The 23,003-nt window shown below is 37.7% G+C and overlaps 1 protein-coding gene across 1 annotated transcript in view; it reads right to left on the reverse strand.

Annotated features, from left to right (window-relative positions):
* LOC100548026 (myelin transcription factor 1-like protein) overlaps positions 1–17,296 on the reverse strand; it is a 138,474-nt gene extending 121,178 nt beyond the window's left edge. Inside the window, 3 exon segments of the mRNA XM_031552259.1 lie at positions 9,655–9,876; positions 11,240–11,323; positions 17,165–17,296. Coding sequence (XP_031408119.1) covers positions 9,655–9,722 — 68 coding nt within the window. The 5' untranslated portion in view covers positions 9,723–9,876; positions 11,240–11,323; positions 17,165–17,296.
* Positions 17,297–23,003: the final 5,707 nt, after the last annotated feature.

Raw genomic sequence — 23,003 nt, forward strand, 5'->3', positions numbered from 1 at the left:
CCCTGCCTGTAGCAGGGGGTTGGAACTAGATGATCTTAAAGGTCCCTTCCAACCCAAACCATTCTATGATTCTATGATTCTTGACTGCACTTTCATGTAAAGGTAATTACTTGCTTTTTTCCTAAGATGAGAATAACCAAACAAGGACAGGACATATGGAAGGTAAGATGAGAAAAAGGGACAAGTCAGCATTACACCAGAAGTGGACTGCTGTACAGCAAACAAAAATCATAGAGGTATACAGTTAACTAAAAGCTTCAATTGAGATCCTAGAGGAACTGAGAGTAGCTCCAGATTTCTAGAAAATTGAAGACATAATAACAGTGGTGGGGGAAAAAAAAGCACAGGTATGATCTTTTTTTTGTCTCAAATATCTTTAGATTTTAGTAATACACAAGTAAGTTCCGTTTCAGTTCTTTAAGAATGTACTAGTTTTAGAGTTAATTTTCTTCATAGTAGCTAGCCCACACACCACTATGTTTTGGATGTGTAATGAAAAACACACTAATGGTGATAACACACTGATGTTTTAGTTGTTGTTGAGCAGTTCTTTCACAGAGCCAAGCACTTTCCTGCTTCTCACACCACCTTGCCTGTGAGGAGCTAGGGGTGTGCCAAGTGGCTGTGAGAGGAAAGAACCAGGACAGCTGACTCAAACTGGCCAAAGTTATATTCCATATCATATGACATCATGCACAGCAATGAAATTGGGAAGAAGAGAAGAAAGAAGTGTGTTCTGGCGTTATGGCACTGTCTTTCCAAGTAACCATTATGTATGAAGATCTCTGATTTCCTGGAAAGGGCAGAATATCTGCCTGCTGATAGGAAGTAGTAAATTAATTCCTTGTTTTGTTTTGTTTTGCTTGTGCATGCAACTTTTGCTTTACCTAGTAAATTTTCTTTATCTCAACCCATAAGTTTTTTCAAATTTATTTGCCTTTTCAGTTCTTTTGCTCACCCTATTGTGGAGGGAGTGAGCGGCTGTGTTGGACATAGCTCTCTATTGGCTCTAAATCTCAATAAAGATTTAAGGAAAATAAGTCACATACATCTGAAAAATAAAAATAAAAATAAAAATAAAAAATAAAGACCAAGACAAACAAGCTAGCTAGTAATTCTGATAAGGATACTATCAATTTTAAAGCCTTTACAGTTGATACTGTGTCACAGATTTTTCTGCTACAAGTCAAATTACTGTGTATTCCTGCTTTGGTTTGTTTTTTGTATTTTAAACAAACCTTCCACTGACTTGTACACAATTGGAGAAGTCTAGAGCTTGTTCATTCCAGTAAAGAACTCATAAAATTAATCACAATTATCTCACTTGCCACTGCCATTATTCTCATACACATGAATAATAATGTAAAATAAAATACAAGCATAGTTGAGCATTTTTTTCTTCTCTATTAAAAATGAATAAGGCTTTCTAACAACACTTCTGGGAGTATGGTGTAATAGTCTACACATAACGAGGCATCATTTATCTCTGTTTGACTGTGGATGCTCCAGGGCTTGAAGCTACAGCATTTCAGGTGGAGCTGTGAGAAGTGCAATACTCAACTCCTGTCTCCCTCTGAATTCCTGATTCAGCAGGAGCTGAGATTCTACTGGTGGTCATCAGCAACTTGTCTCCTTGAGATGCCGTACTTCTTGGCTCTCACTGAGTTTCTACTATCAGTTCTTTAATTTGAGAAAGAAAAGTGCAGTGTGGTATATAATCCTTGAAAGTGAGCCACTGCAACAATTTACAGAAAACCTATGAAAAAAATGAATTAAACTGTTGAATTAAAGTGACCTGGGGTCACGTCCTGCAAACCTCCTGTAAGGTACGTGCTAAAATTTGAGCAAGCCTCAATTTTTGCTGCTTGGCTGTGTACATCTGACATTGAAGCACATCGTTTATATCGCAAATTTGCTTTTGTTGGGAATGGGTGCTAGATAAAGAGGTGCATGATTGGGACATAATCATGCAGGTTTTGCTTTATAAGAATGGCAGTGTCGATGCAATAGACATTTCTATACACTATACTCCTGCATTAATTGGAGTTCTTTTTTTCAGGAACACTTTGCAAACGGAGGAATGCAGAGGTAAAGTACAAGTAGCACAATCCACAAAATAAGCCCAATCCATATAGAGCTACATTTGCATTTTGGCCCAAGTTTAATGAGGAGTAGTGGTTTACAGAAACCCAGTCATCTACGACGTATGCAGAAAGACTACATGCAGAAATTAGGATAAAGCACATATGGTCATTGCATTGTTTATGAGTTGAATATGATGTTAAGAATGCATTTTCTTTTTCTTGTTTATTAGTCTAGTTACATTGCAAACAGTGCCTAGTCATATAATCATTAGATTTGAAAAGTAAAGTTGAATTGGTCCCAAAATAAAAGAAAAATTACTGGGGGAAAAAGTTTGAAGGAGATTTCTCACTAGTAGTTAGTACACGTTTACAAAAAAATCTAGTTTAAAACAATGAAACATGGGCTAAAATGCTGAACTGTATCAAGAATATAATAGTGCTGTCTTTGAGGGTACAAAGAAGAAAAGTCATCTGAATGGAGGGATCATTGACCAAGTGGAGTAATTGCCTGGGTGACCGATCTTAGCTATCACTTTAATTTTTTTTTTTTTGGTCTCAGCAGACAGACATAGTCTGGTTGCTCTTCAGGATAAAGGAATTGTACTTTTCCCATCAAGTGAAGAAAACATTCTCCAAGCAGCAATTTGGGGATGTGGAAAAGTAGGAGATATAGGTCAAAATAAAATGCAGCTTTTGTATTTGGTGTGTGAAGTGCTGAAGTTTACAGAGAAAGAAAGAACAGGAAATAAAGAAACAAGACGGTTTATCTCGAGTAACAACAAAGTATCCTGAGGGCTAATTTTATAAATTTTATAAACATTTTAAAGATGTTTAAAGATTCACCACCATTGTGGGATTTTTGTTTTGCTGTTTTTTATTTGTTGTGGGTTTTTTGTTTATTTTTGGTAATTTTTTGGAAAAGTTAAGAAAATGAAACCCTTTTCCTGTTTATTAAAAGTAGCATCATCCACAGAGTAAAGAAAGGAATATGTCCCAGGACCTCTGTTAACTACAGATAGATCCAAAACAAGCCCTGGAGAAAATCCTTTTGAAATGCAGCTAAATACAGATCACAGTGAAAACTACTGCTTCATTTTGCTAATGGAAGAAATCTTACTCTTTTGACTAAGCTCCAGAGCTGTTTGCTAGTGTTTGAAGTTCACGTTAAGAGATCAAACTCAATGATCAAAGTGACCCTTTCCTTGGTTTAATATTAAATCCATGAGCCACTCAATTTTTTTCTATGTTGAAGAGTACCAGCTGTAGAGATTTCCTTATTCCCATGAGTAAATTCTGCTATACACCTTAAAGGATGAAATATTCTGAGAACAGCACCAGCAAAGATAAAAGGAACCCTCTGTGGCTGAGCACTCATTTTTATTTACATTCAAGCGTGATTGGCTTCTCCCCAGCTTCTTACTGAACTGTGAAATAAAGGGAGTCCAGGAGTGTTAGTGATGGAGAGGTTCTGCAAACAAGGTAGTTCTGTTTGCTTGGAGATTACTGGGACTCATGTAGGAATCACCTCCTCCCCACCAGCTACACAACACCAGCTGCCTTTGTGCTGTGTTGGAAGAAACTATCTCTTCAGCTCTATTTCAGAATTCTTCACGCAGAAAAAAATAATTTCTGATTAATGTAGTGGTTTTTAAGCCTTATTCTCTCTTTAAAGCATTTTTGGTGTACTTCCAACTCATACCTAAATGCCAGTGTAGAAACTTTCAGTTAAGTTTTCAGTCATGAGGGAAAATAAGAAGACTAAAATCCTGATGTGTTAAGTGGCAGTTTCTACAGCAAGCTGCTTTATAAAGCTGCTGAGGAAAATAGCTCAGATTTGATTTTTGTTTAAACAAATATTTGCTTTGGTTCCAGAACTAAAAACACTTAGAACATTACCTAAGTGGAAAGAGAAAAAATACAGCCTGATTAAAATTAAATGTTAACTTCTTGATATCATTTTAATTATAATTGATCATTGTTTCAGAAAGACTTCCTGCAAATAACTACTTTCTTAGTTTGGAGTGAGAGGGTTAAAGTAGTGCTAAAATCTGGTTGTTGAAGCAACATATAGAACTGCTATATAGAGTGAATGGCCATGATACACACAAGCTGAGAGAGCTTTTTTTTTTTTGAGTCAATCTCAGAGTGCTGGAACTGTAAGAACACTGCTAAAGTTGTCCTTCAGCTGGGGCATACTTAGTCCTGTGGCAAATCTACATGATATTTTGCTAACTTAAGTTGCTTAGACAGTAGAGGCTCTGCAGATGGGCTTTTCATACATGCCAATAAGCACTGACCTCTATCATTCCTGAACAGAGAAAGGGTTTTTGCCTGTTGCCCAATGATGTAATAACTGTTAAAAATCTTGCACTACTCTCAAGCAAAGGAGGAAACATTGCAGCACATTACAGGTGTGAAGGTGGCCCTATAAACTATGGGGACAATGAAGGCGCTTAATAGAGCACCACTGATGAGAGTTTCCCAGAGGTAGGGGCCCAACTCTGGTTACTGCAAAGTTTATCGGTCTCTCTACTGTCGCGTTACAGCACATAACAGTACAGATGATCTGAAGACTGGTGGGTTTGCTGGTAACTCAAATAGTGTTGTGAAAGTGAAGACTGAGACTTGCCTATGTGTAATAGGCAAGGTGTATCACTAGCAACATACCTTTGATTATTTTTTGTGGGTAGCCAAAAAATTTCAAGCAACTTGTTTAGTGACCAAGTCCAGCTAGAAGCACAGTTTCTCTACGAACTTCACTAGGCAGCAGAGAGACAGCAGAACTTGAAGAGGAAAATTTGTCCCACCTGTAATCTAAAAAGCCATGCAGTGATCTCTACTTTTTTATGGGCTGTGTCTGTAATGAGGACAAACAGGCTTATAACCAGAAAGCTTCTGCTAAGTGCCTGAAATCAAGGAGACGTCACGCTGCAAGCACATGTACAAATTACCATCTACTGTCATTTGCCAGCTCTGCGCAGCTAAGTGATTTTTCTTGCTTACACTGTGCAGTCTGCTTTTTCTAATATGAATTTCATATTATTTTCTCCTTGACTTTCCCAAGGTAAATAAGCCTCTTAAGTCCTTCTAGATTAGCTCTCTGTTAGGGGTCTATCAGTTTAGTAGACTGCATTTGATTAAAATGTTATTCCATCCTTCTTCCGGATTGTAATGAAAAGAGCTGGCAGAACTACCTGCAGTTTAAGAGCCTAACTCTTTCAAGGAACAGGCTCTGCTTTTAGTCACTTCTGACTTTTGTCAAATTTTAACTGATTTTACTGCAGTCTTTCACAGTAGATGTCTGCCTTGGGCTCATTTTTTTCCCAAATGTCATAGGAAAAAAATATTTCTCAGAATTTATTTGTATACAACTGTTTTGTTTACACTGAAGAGGAAGGAGGAAAAACAATAATTCAGTAAATACTTCTGTTTAAAGTGAGACTTGACATTTCATGAGGTATTATTCTGAGTTTAGAGAAAAATTCTGCTGTCATCATGAAAATAAACATGGATTTGGTGGAGTTACAAATCTCTGACAATCTGTCACTGGGACATGAGCAGCATATAGGTGTTAGTATTTGGGTGCCAGATAATTGATTTATTTTGTCTGCATGAAAACTGGGAGCACTCTGGGCCTTTCTTTACCATCAACCCCGTTCAGGGCTGAATGGCACAGATAAGAAGGGTGCTTCTAGGAGCCAGCTGGTGAGACCAGGTGATCTGTTCCATCAGTGCTCAGGAGAAGCACATTAGAAAATTGAGATCTATACTACTCAACCAGACAGGGCCTGGATATGACCTCAAGCCATGTCCATATGCCATAGCTCAAGCCAACTAACGCTCACCCCAACATGGCCTGGGCATCATTTTGTTGGTTATCATAGTCATGGCCACCAAAAAACAGCTTATATAGAGCCAAAGTAATTCCTATGTGCAGGCACAGATGTACAAACATGAGATGCTGTACCTTTGGCTCATAAAGGTTCCTAGTCTGCTCTTCTGCTTGTTTTGAAATAGCATGGGAGCCTGATTTAGCAACTGATGAATAAAAACCCAGATCATACTATATTGTTTTTAATTTCATATTTTTCTTCTTTTTATATATATTATTATTATATTTTATTGCCATGATCGTCTCCTTGACTTCTTAGAAATCTGCTGGCCCATTTGCATGTCTCTCATCCCTCAGTAATATCACCATGATGACACCTGTCACTGTTAGTTGTAATTAAGTTGCCAAACATAGTGAGTTTAACTAATTCTTCTGTGCTGTTAACATTATATGACTTCCTCCCACCAAAATGGAACCTAGAGCTTCTAGGAAAAAGTAAGAAAGGAGCAAAATAAATTAATGGTGGAGATTGAATAGGCAGCTAAAACCAAAAACAATAAAAGCTTTTAAAAGGCTGGATGTTAGGACATCAAGAAAAATTTATTCTCTGAATGACTGGTTAGGCATTGGAATGGGCTGCCCAGGGAGGTGACTGAGTCACTGTCCAGGGAGGTGATCAAGAAATGTTGTACTGAGGCAAATGGTTCAGCAGAAAAATACTGGTGTACCTTTTCAAGACTCTACTTTGGATTACCCCATAGTGAACTGTGTTATTAGATTACAATATACGTATCTGATCTCATCTAACTTTACAGCATTTTTCCATTCGTTTAGTAAAGCCTCTGAGTTTTCATCTTTGCACTTATTTTCAAATACAAGAAATATGTTTTTTTACTTACATATTTGAGCTTTCATTTCAAATAAGCTTTACCCAAAGAGCTGACTCCTGCTCTTCACCTAAATTCTAGGCACTTTCATTTCTCCATGAACTGAAAGGAGTATCTAACATTTAGTATCTCAGACAACTTAGAGCAATGTAAGCTCTACTGTCTATCCATGGGCCTTGTATTGCATCAACACAAAAGCTATTTCAGGTCTAAGACTCTGCAGAATTGACTTTGTTTAAATAACTGCTGCTGTACTTCTTTTAATAATACAGCTCAATTCTAAGGGTCACATTCACTGAGCTAATGCTAAGTATTTTCTAGCTTTTAAATTCCAAAACTAAGAAATACTAATGGTAAGAGAGAAGATGGCTTCAGGCACACAAATCAAAAGCTCTCCAACAATTTAGAAATGAATTTGCAGCCACTAGCATATGTTTAGAGATGTGAAGTGTATGGATTATAGACCTACTTCCCTTTCAACACTCTGCACACAAATACAGAGATGTTGAGATGTTATCCTTTGGACAAAGACTCAGGCTACAGCCCTGAGCACCAAGAGATTTGACCACAGTGGTACTTACATGCCGACACTTCAGTAGTGGAAGTTGATACTAAAGGTTCTTTTAGACATGTCTGCTTCTAGCAAACATTTAATGAGAAAAAGGATCTGCACGTGAAAATCTACAACTCCATCCTTCTTTCCTGACATTTGTCATTTCATTTGTCAAGGGTACCTTGAGAGGTTGGGAGCTCAGAGGTTCTCTGAGGAAGTGTATGAGTGCAGGCATAAGTCTGCTTCTAGCAAGTAACTGCTGAAGATCACTCCTGTCTTGAGCTTTGTCTTATCTTCTAGCCTGCCTGTTCACAGGCTTAGCAATGCAGCTGCGCAACTTAGAGCTGAGACCAACCTTGAATTTTCAGAGGAAATAACCCAGGTTATGCTCCTTCACCTCAGGATGTATACCTGAGTACACTGACTGCACTGCTATTATCTTCCTACAGGCTTTCTGACAGCCTTACAATTAATTAGGCTATCCTATGTATAATGTGGATAGTCCAAAATAATCCTCTTTTTTTCTAACCACTTCTAACTTCTACTTAAATTTCTTCAGCAGATAAAAGGCACTATGTGATGCCTATTACTTTCTTCCATCATACCTAAGCATTTTGCAAACCCAGTTTGCAAACCCAGGGACATGCTGTTGCTGCTCAAGCATAAATCCTATTCTATAAATTCTATCCTATAAATATAAAATCCTATAAATTCCTATTCTTGGAATTCCACTGTGTGATAACTAAATTGCATTTTCTTATATCCTATCTCATTTACCTATCTACAGACTCTTTCCAATTCATTTTCATATTAGTAATAGGTCACCTTATTTCACACTGGCCTTTCCTTCTGGCCCTGTCTCCTTTGTGAACCATACTACTCCAAATCCTTGCTTCAAATCCATCCTGGTAACTCTTTGTTGCCATTCTTTCCTGCACAAAATTCCTTGATAAGACTATTCATAAGAATTTCTGTGGACAGGAAAACCAAACACTGAACAAGCATGTTGTTGGTGCTCTTGTACATAGGACAGGAGTCTGAATTTACTAAAGTTCATGACTTTTTCCACTGACTACTCATTCCTTCTTCAGAGATATGTACGTACAAACATACATATATTTAACTTCCAGACTATTTGATTAACAGTTGGAGCAGTTTTTAATCTAAATACTGACTTCCTATCTTTTGTGGATCATCTCAAGAGGCCATTATTATCAGCAGAATATACCTTGAGCACAAGGTGCAACAGCAGCTCTAAGAAATCTGTGCCTTAGAAACCTTTCTCTCTGTATACAATAACCGATTCAATAGCTGGTATAATTTTCACAAGCCAGTTTGCTGTTTCAGTCTCCAAGTATTATAGCTGTTTGGATAACATAATACTAATGTCTATTTACAAAAGGCAGAATATAAAATCTCAAATAACACATAAAAGACACTATTGCATCTAGCTAATATGTATGCTGAGAGAACTCTGCTGATTGGTGACAAATTAAGCACATTGACTTGACATATCTGAAGCAATATTAGTTACTATGGAATAAAAGAAGAGCTTTGCCCTGGCACTGTAGTCATGCTCACATTCAGATTCCCATCTAAAGCTCCAAAAACACCCTTTAAAACAGGGACAAAATTTATCCCTGACAGACAATCCACTAACCTCTTAAAAGCTATGCAAAATGTTATCTCTGAAGTTCTCTTATTTTTGCTAAATTTATGTAAAATAGGGCTTTGTTTTCCTTTTCTCAAATATTTGTATTCCATTATTTTTAAATAATCTTATGTATTCTATTTGGGTTTCTATTCTGTAATCTCCTGACTATTTTGAGCTAACATTTTCATTACCAAATAAGTAAAAAGTACATCATATTTATAGAACTGGTTTCTGAAAATACTTTCATTCCATGCTCATTTGTGAATCAACAGTATATTCAACATCTCTGAAAACCAGGTGGATTCTGATGTGTTTTACGAAGTCTATACCAAAGCAATTTTTTCAGAGTCACTCAATAACGCAGTAGCATATTTACAGTTACTGTTATGCACTTTTTTTTTCCCTAAAATCTTCTGTGTATTATAGATTCAGATTCAGGTCTCTACTTGCAAAGATTTTCATTTAAGAAATCATGAGTCCTTATTTCCAGTTATCTAAAAACATAAATGGGAAGCCTATTTTTGAAGTAATAATGAATGTCAAAAGGAACAGAGAAATTTCATGACAAAAAGCTGTATTCCAAATATTGTTAATATGATTTAAATAATATAATTAAGTGAAAAATATAAACCATGGTCACTCACCTACGATGAGTAAGAAAACTACCACTGACGTGTCCTGAGCCATCACATCCTGGGGTTGGACATGACATTCCTTCCGTCTTCACTGACTTCCAAGAGAACTGTGAGCCATTTAGGTACCCATCCTTTTGCCTTTTGGCAGCTAGAGGACACCCTGATGCACTGCGATGGGATGCATATTTTCCAGTTATATGACCCTGACCATCACAACCAGGAACTGGACATCTGGATAGCAGATAGATGAGATAAACTTTATTGTCTTGCCATCATATACCTGGTAGCCTCTACAACAAAGTCAAAATAAACCTGACATGAAAAGAAAAGAACAATCATGCACTGTCGTCTTAAAAATAGTCAAGATACCCTCCAGTGAGTAAAATGACAAATAGAGCTTTGCTAATACATAAAAAAGTTCTTCTTACAAGTAAATAGCACACTGGAATTGCAATGATGCCTATGGAGCTCCACTCAGTAGGGAAATTGTCCATAAAAAACTCTGTGACCATAAAATCCTATTTAGTGTCATCCTTGTTATGTTTTAAGTATGTGTATGGATTTTAAAGAACCCTTGTCCAAAGTCCTGGAAATGTTAGGTATGAACAGAGTAAGTGATGCTTTTCTGCACTAAAGGGATGTTGTCAGATTAAAAATCAAGAGTCAGATTATGAGAGATTATACAAAATCATAGTGCCTACTGCATGAGAAATGTGAAACAATTTAACCACTCTCTGAACTGAAGAGATTATAACAAACTTGCACTGCGTGCCCAAAGAGATCAGTGAAGACAGCTCCATATTAATCTGTTACTAGGGAATTCCCCATACATTTGCCCTATATAGTTAAAAACAAGCAAACAAACAAACAAACAAAAACCAAACAACACTCAGGGTTAGAAGGAAGACAATAAGATCCTCAAAGTGAAATGTTTAAAGAAAATACTTCAGTCAGTATGCCACTACATAGCACAGGCCAAAACAAGGCTAGTTATTTCATTGACTGTCCTACGCTAATATATTGCTGCAACACTACATGGAGGATCCAGTTCTGAATGTTTCAGAGCACTAAAGCTGCCAGGTGCAGCAGTTGCTGAAATCAGAGCACTTTTCAAGAAAAAAAGCAAAGACCCATAGGTAAGTATTTGTTCCTCTTCTCACAAACTGAATAAGCAGTCAGATTCTAAGTAGTACTTTCACATAAGTATTTCTCTATTCTTGTGACTACCTTGTTTAGCATGTATGTTTTGTCTACAGCATGTAAACTTTGTAGGGCTTTTTAGAAGATAAACATTTATGTAGCTTGCAAATTTCATGTGAAAGGCACAATTAAATTGCTTTAACTTAGAGAAGATCACATCCTTGGCAAGAATAAATCAGCATGGGTCCTTGATTTGCAGTCACTGAATTCAAATGCGCCAGTGCAGAATTCCTTGAGATTTAGAGAGCTATGTATTTCTTATTAAGAAAAACTATTTCACACTTAAGACACATATTCTTGGATAGCTACAAACCAAAATGTTTGTCTTAAAAGCTGAATATATATACAATCTGTTACAGAACACGGTAGGTTCTTTAACAATATTTGTTCTCACCTAATTGGCTCTTGGTCTTCTTTGTCTTCCTTGCTTTGTGCTATCCTGATCCCACTCTTCTTTGCTCGCGGACAGCCTGAAAGACTGAGTGAAAGGAGACATTTTAAACCACAATTTCTCACTCTTTCATACAGTTAACAAGGGATATACTTTCTATAGTGAAAATTGGCAGAGTGGGTAATCCTGTCCAGTTTCCAAAATTAATGCTTAGTAGTTTGAATAGGGAGGATTGCAGCATACAATCACAAAGGGGAATCTGAGCAACTCAGTCTGTGATGGAAGGACAAGACTGTAAGCTCTATGTAGACCACACACAGAGACAGTTCCTGAGAAGGCACAGAAAATGAAGCTCCTAGCTCTCTGCCTAATAATCCCCGCAGCTGACTCAGCAGCAGCAATAGCAGCTTTGAGAGGAATAGAAGTGTTTCAGTGCTCATAGACATTACGTCCTCTGTATGGCTGAGAACCAAGAATGTCAGAACTTAGGAGCCTTTGGATCTGTCAGTAGGACAAAAGATTTCTTTTGGGGACACTATCAAAACTAAAGTACCATGTAAGAATCCTACGGATCTACTGCATAAAAATATAGCAGAGCTTAGAGCTGTACAATGCCTTCTTTAGAAAGAATTTAAGTGCTCAGAACGCTAAGCCCAGACAAGTTAACGTTAGACTAAACTATGCTACTTTTAACTAAACACTGAGAATGCAGTTTTAACTACAAAAGATGGAAAAATATCTATCTATTCCAGGATCTACAAGTTCAACTTTCTCTTCGCATATAAAGAGTTAATTACAGAAGCAGTTTAGTAGAATTGGCCATGAGTCTAAGAGATATTCAAAGATGGGCAGAATTTTTTTTTAAGTAGCTGCTGTCTCTGTTGAGAACACACCAAAAACCATGCTTTATGATCTCCTTAAATGTTATTTCCATCTTAACATATGAACATATACAAAGAAATCCAATAGTAGAGCAACACCTTCAAATGTACTGAAATGAAAGACAAAGTTGTATTATAAAATTTGTCTCAGAGAAAGAAGTAAATAAAATAGAGTAGATTTTTGTTTCCAGCATGACATAAAGTATTTCAGTGTTGTATGGTCCTGTAGGTCCTGTATACAAAAAGAAGAGACAGAAACAGTGGTAGCAAAAATTCGCAATATTTTGTCTTATTAAAGCTAGAGAGGACTGTGAGGTACAAATAGAGAAAAGGGCTATGCAATCATGGATAGAATTCTGTGTTGGTTAATAAGAAATAAACCATAGGCAAAAACAGTCTGTATACTGTAAAGTTGTAGATAATTCAATTAAATAAAAGGAGGAATGTTGAGACAAGATACTGGCATGTTACCTAGCAACTTTTAGTGAGATGACATGGCTACATCTATACTGATAAACAGAAAAAACCTAGAGCTATTGTTGTTACCCAAGACCAGCTAGTTCACATCCATACAACTCAACACTCTTTCTCTATTAAACACAACAGCCACACTCATATTGCTTACAGAGAATGATCTGGACATGTGTGGAGCCCCAAATAATTTCTGAGAACTGCCTGGTAGACTTCCACTGGCCCAGGGCCAGCACCACGCCAGGGCACATTATAACCATTTAATAGCGTAGACAACTCCGTTGCCTATATCAAGAACCAACCTGTGCAGCCTGTTTTCTCATCCCATGCCATAATACAAACGTAGCTGGTCATTTTCCTTTTTAAAGAAAGCAGCTGTTTTATAGCAGCTTTTATAGCACCCACCAAAGTATCCTAGTTCCCTGTGTATAAATCCCTTGCCACTGAAGAATAGTTTTCATTGAAATTAATGATGTCATAATCTGAAGAAGTCAAAGGCAGGAGCAAAGAAGCAAGAGGGGTTTAGAATAAGTGAAAACAAGGTATGGAGCAAGGATGCTGTTTGGGAACAGGTTGTTTTACTGATTCATATTATGTAGACTGAAAAAAACAAAGGTGAAAGGATGGGAGTTACAGATATCCCCAGGTTATCTGCGAAATTAGTTTTACTCACTGTGTGAGAATTAGCAGGTTTTGCATCTGAAAGCTGAATATTTAAAAAAATGTCTGAGAAAGCAACATTTTTTTAGTAAGTGTACAGATGGATATGCTTGCACATGATGACATTTTCATAACATACTCTGAATTAAGAATTTCTGCCTTGACTAATGATTTAATGCTTACCGCATATTAAATCAATTCAATTACCACCTATTTATTGGTGTTTTGGTGCATCATCTTTTTGCAATAGATCTTTCTATTTTGGCACTATGATTTATTAGGAAATTCTAAAACTTTTCAGATCTTCTAAGCAAACATTTCCAACAGACATCTTCCAAGGTTATGATTAATTCATTTTTCCTCTGACAGCAGATTCACCAAGAAAACATATGTCAAAGATGAGACTTCATTTTAATTTTTCATCCTGTGTTAACCAAAAAGTATTATAAAGTAAACATATTACTTCATTTTGATTTCAGTTTAATTCTTCATCTACGAAGATAAAAGACAATGAGAGAATTCAAATGACAGTATATCCAATATAACATCTTGCATACATTAAATGTCTGTGTGAAACTGCAGAAAGTTATGGCAGGGTTAAATCTGCCTTTATGTACATTATGCATGCAGCCATTTTAAATATAAATGATACCTGAACATCATGACAGCCATTTAGGAAATAAGTTTTTCAAGCAATTTCTTCTAAAACTGAAAGAATTAAGTGCATAAAATACAAATAAAAATGTTGACTCAGATGCAAGCAAGGTAAATGACAATTTTCAATGTGGGAATTGGCTTAACTACGGATATAATGCAGAATCTTCCACACTCAATAGCTTGGGATTTAGGCCACTGGTTTCCCTCCCTTTTAAAGAGGGTGCCTTTTGCTGGCCTCACCGCCTCAGGGAATGGCCTTGACATATATAATGAATTGAACAGTGAGGGATTGGCTCAGTGTAAAAGCAGTAAGTCTCCTGGGGACACTGGCTATTTTAAGAAAAAAGATGTTCTTCTTTTCCTGGTCAATACTACCATGCAGAACTTTAAACTAGGGGATGGGGAAGGAGATGTACCGCTGACTGCAACAGAAGAGCCAAGACACACTGTCACCTCAGGATGCAGCAAAGGAAAACCTCAGATTTGTCCGAGAGAACTTTGGGAGGGCTTCTCCAAGAAGGTAACATGGCTGATAGCCCAGCTGAAGTGCCTCTACACCAATGCACACAATATTACTTAGCAGGAGGATATGGAAGCCATGGTGCAATTAGAGAACTATGACCAGTGTGCAAAATGGCACGCTGCAAACAATCTAGGAGACTCCTGGAGTCCATTAAGGATACCTGGTCCAGGTATTGGGCAGAGCATCTAGAGGTGAAGCGTTACTGGATCTCACGCTACTACTGCAGAGGAGATCATTAAAGAAGTTAAGAATAAAGATACTCTGGGACCATGTCCTGGTTGGGTTCCTGATCCCAAAGAATACTGGCCTGGCAAAGAGCAGAGTCAGGACCCTGAACTTCAAGAGAGAGGATTACTGATTCTTTAAGGAATTATTGGAAGAGATGCCTTGGGAAACTGTCCTCGGGGACATAGGAACAGAAAACAACTGGCAATAATTTAAGGATGCCTTTCTGAGAGCGAAAGAACTCTCCATCCCCCAACATAAGAAATCAAGTAGAGGAGACAGGAAACCAGCACGGTTGGATAAGGACTGCAGGTAAAACTGAGGGATAAGAAGGAAATGCACAGGCAGAGGAAGCAGGGATGTGTGGCTTGGGAAGAACACAGAGATGCTGTCTGGACGTGGAGAGATAGAATCAGGAAAGACAAGGAGTAGATAGAACTGAACTTGGCAATGGATATGAAAAATAATAAGTGTTTCTTCAGAAGCACTGGTCAGAAGACACAGATCAAGAAGAATATATTCCTTCTGATAAATGAGAAGGGAGAAATGGCAACAATGGACAAAGAAAGGGCTGAGGTACTCGATGAACTCTTCTACTGCCAGTCTTCACTGGCAGTAAGGCTTCCCACATCTCTCCAGTCTGAACATCTAGGCTTGGTTCAGAGGAGTTAAATCTTCCCACTGTAAACAAGAGCAATTTCAAGACACCTGATTACACTGAACGTCTACACGTCTATGCGACTTGATGACAAGCATCTCAGGATCCTGAAAGAATTGTCCGATGTAGTTGCCAAGCCAATCTCCATTATATTTGAAAAGTCATGGCTGCTGAGTAAAGTTCCTGCTGACTGGAAAAAGGAAAAAAACCCTCCAATTTTCAAGAAAGGTAGAAGGGAAGATCTGGGAAACTACAGACCAATGAGCCTAATATCTTTGCTTGGGAAGATCATGAAGCAGATCCTCTTGGAAGCTATGTTAAGGCACATGCAAGATGAGAAGGTGATCTGAAACAGACAGCATAGCTTTACCAAGGGCAGATTGTGCCTGATCAGTCTGCTGGCCTTACGTGATGAAGTGACAGCACCAGTGGATAAGGGAAAAGCAAATGATGTCATCTATTTGGACTCATGCAGTACTTTTGATATGATCCCACATCACGTTCTTATCTCTAAATTGGAAATATCTGGATTTGAAAGGTGGACTCTTCATTGGATAAGGAATTGGTTGGATGGTTGTTGTCAATGTCTCTATGTTCAGATGGAGGCTGATGATGAGTAGTGTCCTCCAGCTGCCTGTCTCAGGATCAGTGTTCTTCAGTATCTTTATCAATGGCTTGAATAGTGGGATTGAATGCAACTTCAGCAAGTTTGCTGATGACACGAAGCTGAGTGGATCTGGAAAAGCTTGAAAAATGGGTCCACATGAACCTGATGAGGTTCAACAAAGCCACGTACAGGGTGTTGTAATTGAGTTGGGGCAATCTCAAATATCAAACTGGAACAAGAACTAATTGAGAGCAGCCCTACATAGAAAGATTTGGGAGTTCTAGTTGATGAAAAACTTGATGCAAGCCAACAGTATGTACTTGTAGCCTGTAAGGACAGCTGTATCCTGGGCTGCATGAAAAGAGGGTTGGCCAGCAGTGAGAGGGAGGTGATTGTCCCCCTCAACTCCACCCTTGTGAGGCCCTATCTGCTTCCTTTGGCCTTTGGTAAGTATCCCTTTTATAGTTAAGGCAGACAATGTAACAGCTTTTCTCCATAAATTTCTCTTTCCATTCTTCAGACTTCACATAATTATAAGAAATTCATCGTGATTTAAAAACAAGCCAAACTTTATTCTGAAGTATATTAACAAGACTGGTGAATAACAGATGCAACAGGTACTTTGGTGATCAGGGACATGATTTAGTGGTGGGTTGTTAGAGTTAGGGTAGTATGATTAGGTTGAGGCTCGACTTGATGATCTTGAAGGTCTTCTCCAGCCTTAGCAATTCTGTGATTCTATGATTCTATGCTTTAAGACTTCAGGTGAGAGAGGCAGTAAATAAGTTAGTTCAATTTCACATTTAAAGAAATACAGAGAGATTCTGAAGTGACAAAAAACAATCAGGAGGAAAAAAAAATGCAGGAACAGCATTTTAGTCCAGAAAAGGTAAGACTGCAGAAAATGGTTAAGTTATTCAGAATGTAAAGCAATATAAACAATATAAACTTATAAATATTTAATTACTTCTCTTGGCTATCAGAGAAGGGAGGAAAAATTGCATTATTCTTATACAAAGATTCTGCTAGATACTAACAAAAATCTTCCTGCCTTTTTGGGTAGTGAGCCATGCTGAAACTGAGAAATGTTACTCATTCATGATATGTAGAATGAGTTAGACCAACATATGTCGATATAAAGCACTCAATACTACTTCAGAGCTGAAAGAGAGAACAGAGGTCTGCTGAACTCCCACATAGCCCTTTATTTGACTGATTTAAAGAACAAACACTCCTCTTTACATACCTTCGATGTGAAGCATAATTTCCAGTAATATGTCCGGAACCATCACACCCAGGAGTTGGACACCTAGAATAATAATGTAAAAAGATACAGAGCAGAGTTACTGACAGGTAAAATATAGCTGTCCATTTTATATTAAATATATACTAACTGTCTCAACCACTGCTTCCACAGGTGCCAGCCTTGGGGACCTCCAGCCATTCCTAAACCTATGCTTACACCAGGGACAAACATACTATTTTCACTCATAAAGTATTTCTATTAAATACTCATTGCCTGCCCAGTCAAACATTTTCTGGATACCTCTAGCACTGGCAGATTACTGGAGATTTCCAGGAGCAGCCTGACATTCTCTCACCATCAGGAATTAGTAGGGGTGACAGCAAATGCAAAATCCCCAACAAGTATTCTTAGGTAATGCTAAGATTACAAGTGAGCTGTTTCGTCTTCCATCACGGCTTTTGCTCTAATCACATAACACAACGTCATGAGATGCTGGTGCACCATGGAGATAACCCTCCACCACTCCAGGAAACAAAAGAAATGCCTAATGAGAAGGAAATGTGAAAACGTGTCTCTTGCATAGAAACAATAACTCACCTAGCATTCCCAAACATCAAGCAACCAGATACACTCACCAGTGATACTTATAATAATAGAATGACAGAGGAGCCATCAAAGAAAATGGGTGAAGATGATTATGATCCCTACAGAATAAGCTAACCTACAATGTCAGTATTATTAACCGGTACTTGAATGACTACCCTGAATCAGAGAAAAGACAAAAGAAGAATTAATTTATACCCATAATTTATACGTTATTTACACTCATTGATTTATATTCATTTGAACACTTAAATGCTATGTGAATTCCAAAAATTCACTTTTCCTGAGTGTTAGTTTGGAATTTTAGAGGTGCTTTAAAGCTTCTTTCGAAGTCAGCACTCTAATTCAAAAAAGCATGTGCACAATCTCGGATATTGCATTCTGGAACATCATTTCCATAGCATTGAGTTCATTGATTATTTGAATCCAGAATTCATGCACATTTTGGCTTTCACCCTTTAGTTACATGCGTGCTTTCCTCAAAGTTGGTACGTACTGATAAACTGGTTTACCAAAGTTTTCTTCAGAGACTTGAAAGTTTCTTAGTATAAGGACTTCAAGCAACATGGAATTTAGTGCACTGGGGCTGTCATGTTCCATTAGGCTGAACTTTAGCTCTTTAACGCTAATAAGCATTACCTACTTCAGAGGAGCTCAGCAGGGCCAAACCTCAAACATGATTAATGCAGCTTGAAAGAGATAAATTAAACTGGAATTTGTTAAATGGAGTTCTCATATGGTCTTCTTCTGGACCAGTTCAGTTATTCTATAGAAAACATAAAAATACAGTAAGGCTTCCAGGATGTAAGCTAGTAAAACTTCTGGAATTCACTAGGTCATTGAAGTTTCTCTTCTAAATAACAGAGTGCCTATGTGCACTGGACAAGAAATCTAAACAGGATCCTACAGGATAATTCTCTTTTTCTCTTGATTTATGAGTTTACTTCACTTGTATACTAAGACTTTGCCACAATGACTCCCTGTTACAATGCCTCTGCATAGGATCAAGTATGATAAGACCATGACCCTGACTAGAAAGCCTAAGTACTGCTGTGAGTTTTAATATCTCAAGACCCACACCCATGCTGACATCAAAAATTAATCTTTCTGCTTGTAGAAAGATTAAAAAAAAAAAGAGTTTGCGCAGTTCCTTTTCACATACCTACGTAAGAATACACTGAACAAATCATAGCTCTTTCCTGCATAGCCTAACTTACCACTCATTCATTACTGTGGCTGCACATCATTAGCACAAACCTTCCATTCCAGGTTGGCTGGTACTTTAAGTTAAAAAATAAATGGGAAGGGTCTTATTTTTAGTTTCTTATATTTCAAATATTTCAAATATAGATATTTAGATATTTTTGTATTTTTTCAGATCTACTGCATTTTAATAATTATTTTAAAATTATTATTATTTTAATATCTATCAGGATTAAATATTAAATATTTATTCAATCTCAATATGAGGTTCAACAAGAGCGACTGTAGAGTTTTGCACCTGTGGAGGAATAACTGCATGCATCAGCACAGGTTAGGGGATGACCTGCTGAAGAGGAGCTCTGCAGAGAGGGACCTGCGGGTTCTGGTGGACAACAGAATGGGCATGAGCCAGGCGTGTGCCTCTGTGGCCAAGAAGGCCAATGGGATCCAGGGATGCTCTAAAAAGAGCGTGGCCAGCAAGTGGAGGAAGGTGGAGGAAGGGGAGAGGAAGGGGAGATCCTGCCCATCTAATCTGCCCTGGTGAGCCCACATTTAGAATACATTGTGCAATTCTGAGCTCCCTCATTCAAAAAAGAGAGGGTTCTCCGAGAAGGAGTCCAGCGAAGGGTCACAAAGATGATAAAGGGCCTGAAGCATCTCCCTTATGAGGAAAGGCTGAATAACCTGGGTCTGTTCAGCTTGTGGAAAAGAAGACTGAGAGGGGATCTGATAAATGCTTATAAATATCTAGAGGGAAATGAGAGGCAAATGGGTGAGGACAGGCTCTTCTTGGTGGTGTGCAGTGATAGGACAAATGACAATGATCTAGAACTTGAGCACAGGAAGTTTCATACGAACATGTGGAAAAAATTCTTTACAGTAAGAGTGATGGACCACTGGAACAGGTTGCCCAAATAGATTGCAGTCTTCTTCTATGGAGATATTGAAAGTCCATGTAGATGCCTATCTATGTGACCTATTGTAGGGAACCTGTTTTAGTAGGGGGGTTGGACTCGATGATCTCTAGAGGTCCCTTCCAACCCCTGCAATTCTGTGATTCTGAGATCTTTCTTAATGCAGAAAACTTATTTCCTACTTTCTTCAAGACCAGGTGCATCCCCAAAGCCTCACTGAAGCCTCTAACTCTGTTGTACCAAAATATATTGGAATAAGATTTAATTAGACTAATTGAGTACACTTTGAATGTAAACATCCACTGCATATAAATGAACAAAGTAGTTCATGGAGCCATCAGACTGTTCTTCTGTAGTCTCTCAGAGGTACACAAAGATTCCTTTTTTTATGAATATGTGCTATTTGAAGCTTCAAAATTTGCATCCACAAAGAAATTCTTCAATTTTATTGAGAATAAACTATTATCAAAACAGAAGAATGTTTTTTCTCATCTATTCCAATACTTTTCCTACAGGCAGGCATGATTAATAGTGTCTTAACAGAAAGGATTTGTAAGAGGCAGCAATATAACTGGTCAGTCAGTTTTAAAATTAGACAATTACACTTCAACCATTTGGACACTTCAGTAATTTAAAAACCAGCCTATTTTTTGTGTCATTTGGAACAAAAAAAAATGTCTTAAGCAGTTGATATTAAAGAAGAAAACATCCTGCAGTAGATTGAACTGAGAATCTTCACAGAGGGCTCTGTACTGTTCACATCAGTTTTTTTGATATTATCATCACATTTTTGATTGAACCAGAAGGAGTTTTTCATGTAGGCAAGGATCTTAGAAAGATTTTTCTGATGTTAGCACTATAAAATTTGTTTGAAGTCTCACGAGCTGATACTGACTTAACTGTACAAGATGAAATGAGCATTTAGTGCAGTTGATAAGAGTATTTTAAAATCCTATTTCTACTTACTCCTGCATCCATTCTATGAGAACTGCTTATCGCCACTATGAAAGATGCTGATATGCAACATTCTGTTTCAACTGCGATGCTACTACATTATTTATTTGCTATTCTAAATAAATTAGATAAGGAGACAACTTCAAGTGTCTGTACCATTAAAACTGTGGGACTGGATCTTCAGAATGTATTACCATACATAGGACTTGTATATACTTGATGTTTGCTATAAACTGATATAAAGCAACTGTAGATATCTGACTTAAGTGGTCTCACGTGCAGACAGCAATGCCTGAAAGATGAATGCATAGGTGTTTAGAAGAAGAACCTCACATGACATCTGTTGTAATGGAATGCTGGAGTTAAGTGGAGAAAAGAGATACAGTTTCCTCAATGACTTGAAGTGAATGTAATTTGACAGAATGAGAAGCTTATTTGTAGACTCTACCTAACAGCTCACTGCAGCAAAAAGAATACTTTAGTACCGTAAAGACTGAACTGACAAAAGGACTTCTCTTTGTAAAGAATAAAGTTCAGACCATGTAACACTAACACTTTACACAGAATCAGAGCATCCAGTAAAAGAGCTTTCCAGTGATGAGGAATGCAGTCAGTACTGTCTTGATGTCCCCTTCATTTTACAGAACATCCCAAAGAAGATCTTGTGGGAACACAAACAGAAAGCAGGAAACGCAACAGAACAACAACAGCTGAGGAAGCTGGAATCAGTATCAGCTTAGACTCAATAGCAGGAATTAAGCAAAGCAGAAAGCCATACTGAGATAGACTACACGTAATGCCTAATACCCATTCTGCAAAGTGTGCAGCGATTAAAAAATGCTCCTAGGAACTTGGAGGAATGTAAAGAGATTCATGGGACTGGCAAGGAAATGGATGCCCAAATGGGCTCTGGAAAGGTTTTTCTAGATGCCAACAATTAAAAGTCTTGGTGCAAGCTCAGCTCAGAAGAAAAAACAGATTACATCAGCACAGTGGACTACAAATAAGATATATATTTAAACCTATACTCACAGGTTTTCATTTAGATCTATAGGCGCAGTATAGATCAGGTAATATGACATCAAATAGGTTGTTAGACAAAAATGCAACAATAGAACAGAAGTAGTTTTGTCCTCATTACTGTGTATAGCTTTGGTTGAATTTTATGACATAAATTATCTCTAAAGTACACCAATAAAACAAAGATATAGTAGTCTGCAATAGAATGAATAAGTTTTTTTTTCCCTGTCTTTACCATGAAGTGACAGTGGCTCTTTGGAATCAGAAGAATTCTATTTCCCTTCTTAGGTGGCAGAGTTCATGGAAATTTTTTCAGTGCACAGTCTGAGCATACCCAGGGCATTGGCTCATGCTCAGGCTCAAGCTGAGGCTCCTTCTCTCTAAGAAACTCCCAGCTGAGATTTAGCAATACAATGAATTCTGTTTCCATCTCAGTCAAAGCTTGTGTTCAGGGTATGACAAGTTTATATAAATCCAAATGGAAACATTGGATATAGAATTATGCAAGCTCAAATTCAGCACAACACCCAAACAGAAGCCAGGTTATTCTAACACAATAACATTTTTTGCTAGTAGGGTTCAACATAATCATGAGAGACAGTTTTAGCAACTGCTATCAATGTAACTTCTTGTCTCCATGCTGCCCTTCCCTGTGTCTAATTCTCCTTCAACCACTCTTTGTCTCTTCTACGCTGTGTGCCAAGTATGCCTTCTTGGCTCATTGGGAGCTCATTTCAGCCTCACTCTCCTTATCACTCAGTCTGAGTTGCCCAGTTTTCAATATGAAAAGGATATCTTATTGAGTTATGCTGCAGTTTTTACATGAATTGGCAGGTTTGTATGCTATCTGTGTACTTGCCTTTTACCTATAGCTTTCTGGCACTCAGTGGACACTCTACAGACACTCCACAAATAAACAAGTAATAAGTCACTAATAAAAATGGAATGCCAATTCTGGCTATGGCAAATTCCTTCTACACTGTTTTTGTACTCAGGACACTTGCTCCCACGGAACTGAAATTAAGCCATTAATTTTTCTCATGCTAGCCACACCAGAAGCCATCAGATAATTATTCTTTCCAGAACTTACCAAACTATACTAGGTTTCAATTATAATAGGTGGATAAAAAATATCTTTTATAATC

Source organism: Meleagris gallopavo, chromosome 2 (genome assembly GCF_000146605.3).
Source record: "Meleagris gallopavo isolate NT-WF06-2002-E0010 breed Aviagen turkey brand Nicholas breeding stock chromosome 2, Turkey_5.1, whole genome shotgun sequence".
NCBI lineage: Eukaryota > Metazoa > Chordata > Aves > Galliformes > Phasianidae > Meleagris > Meleagris gallopavo.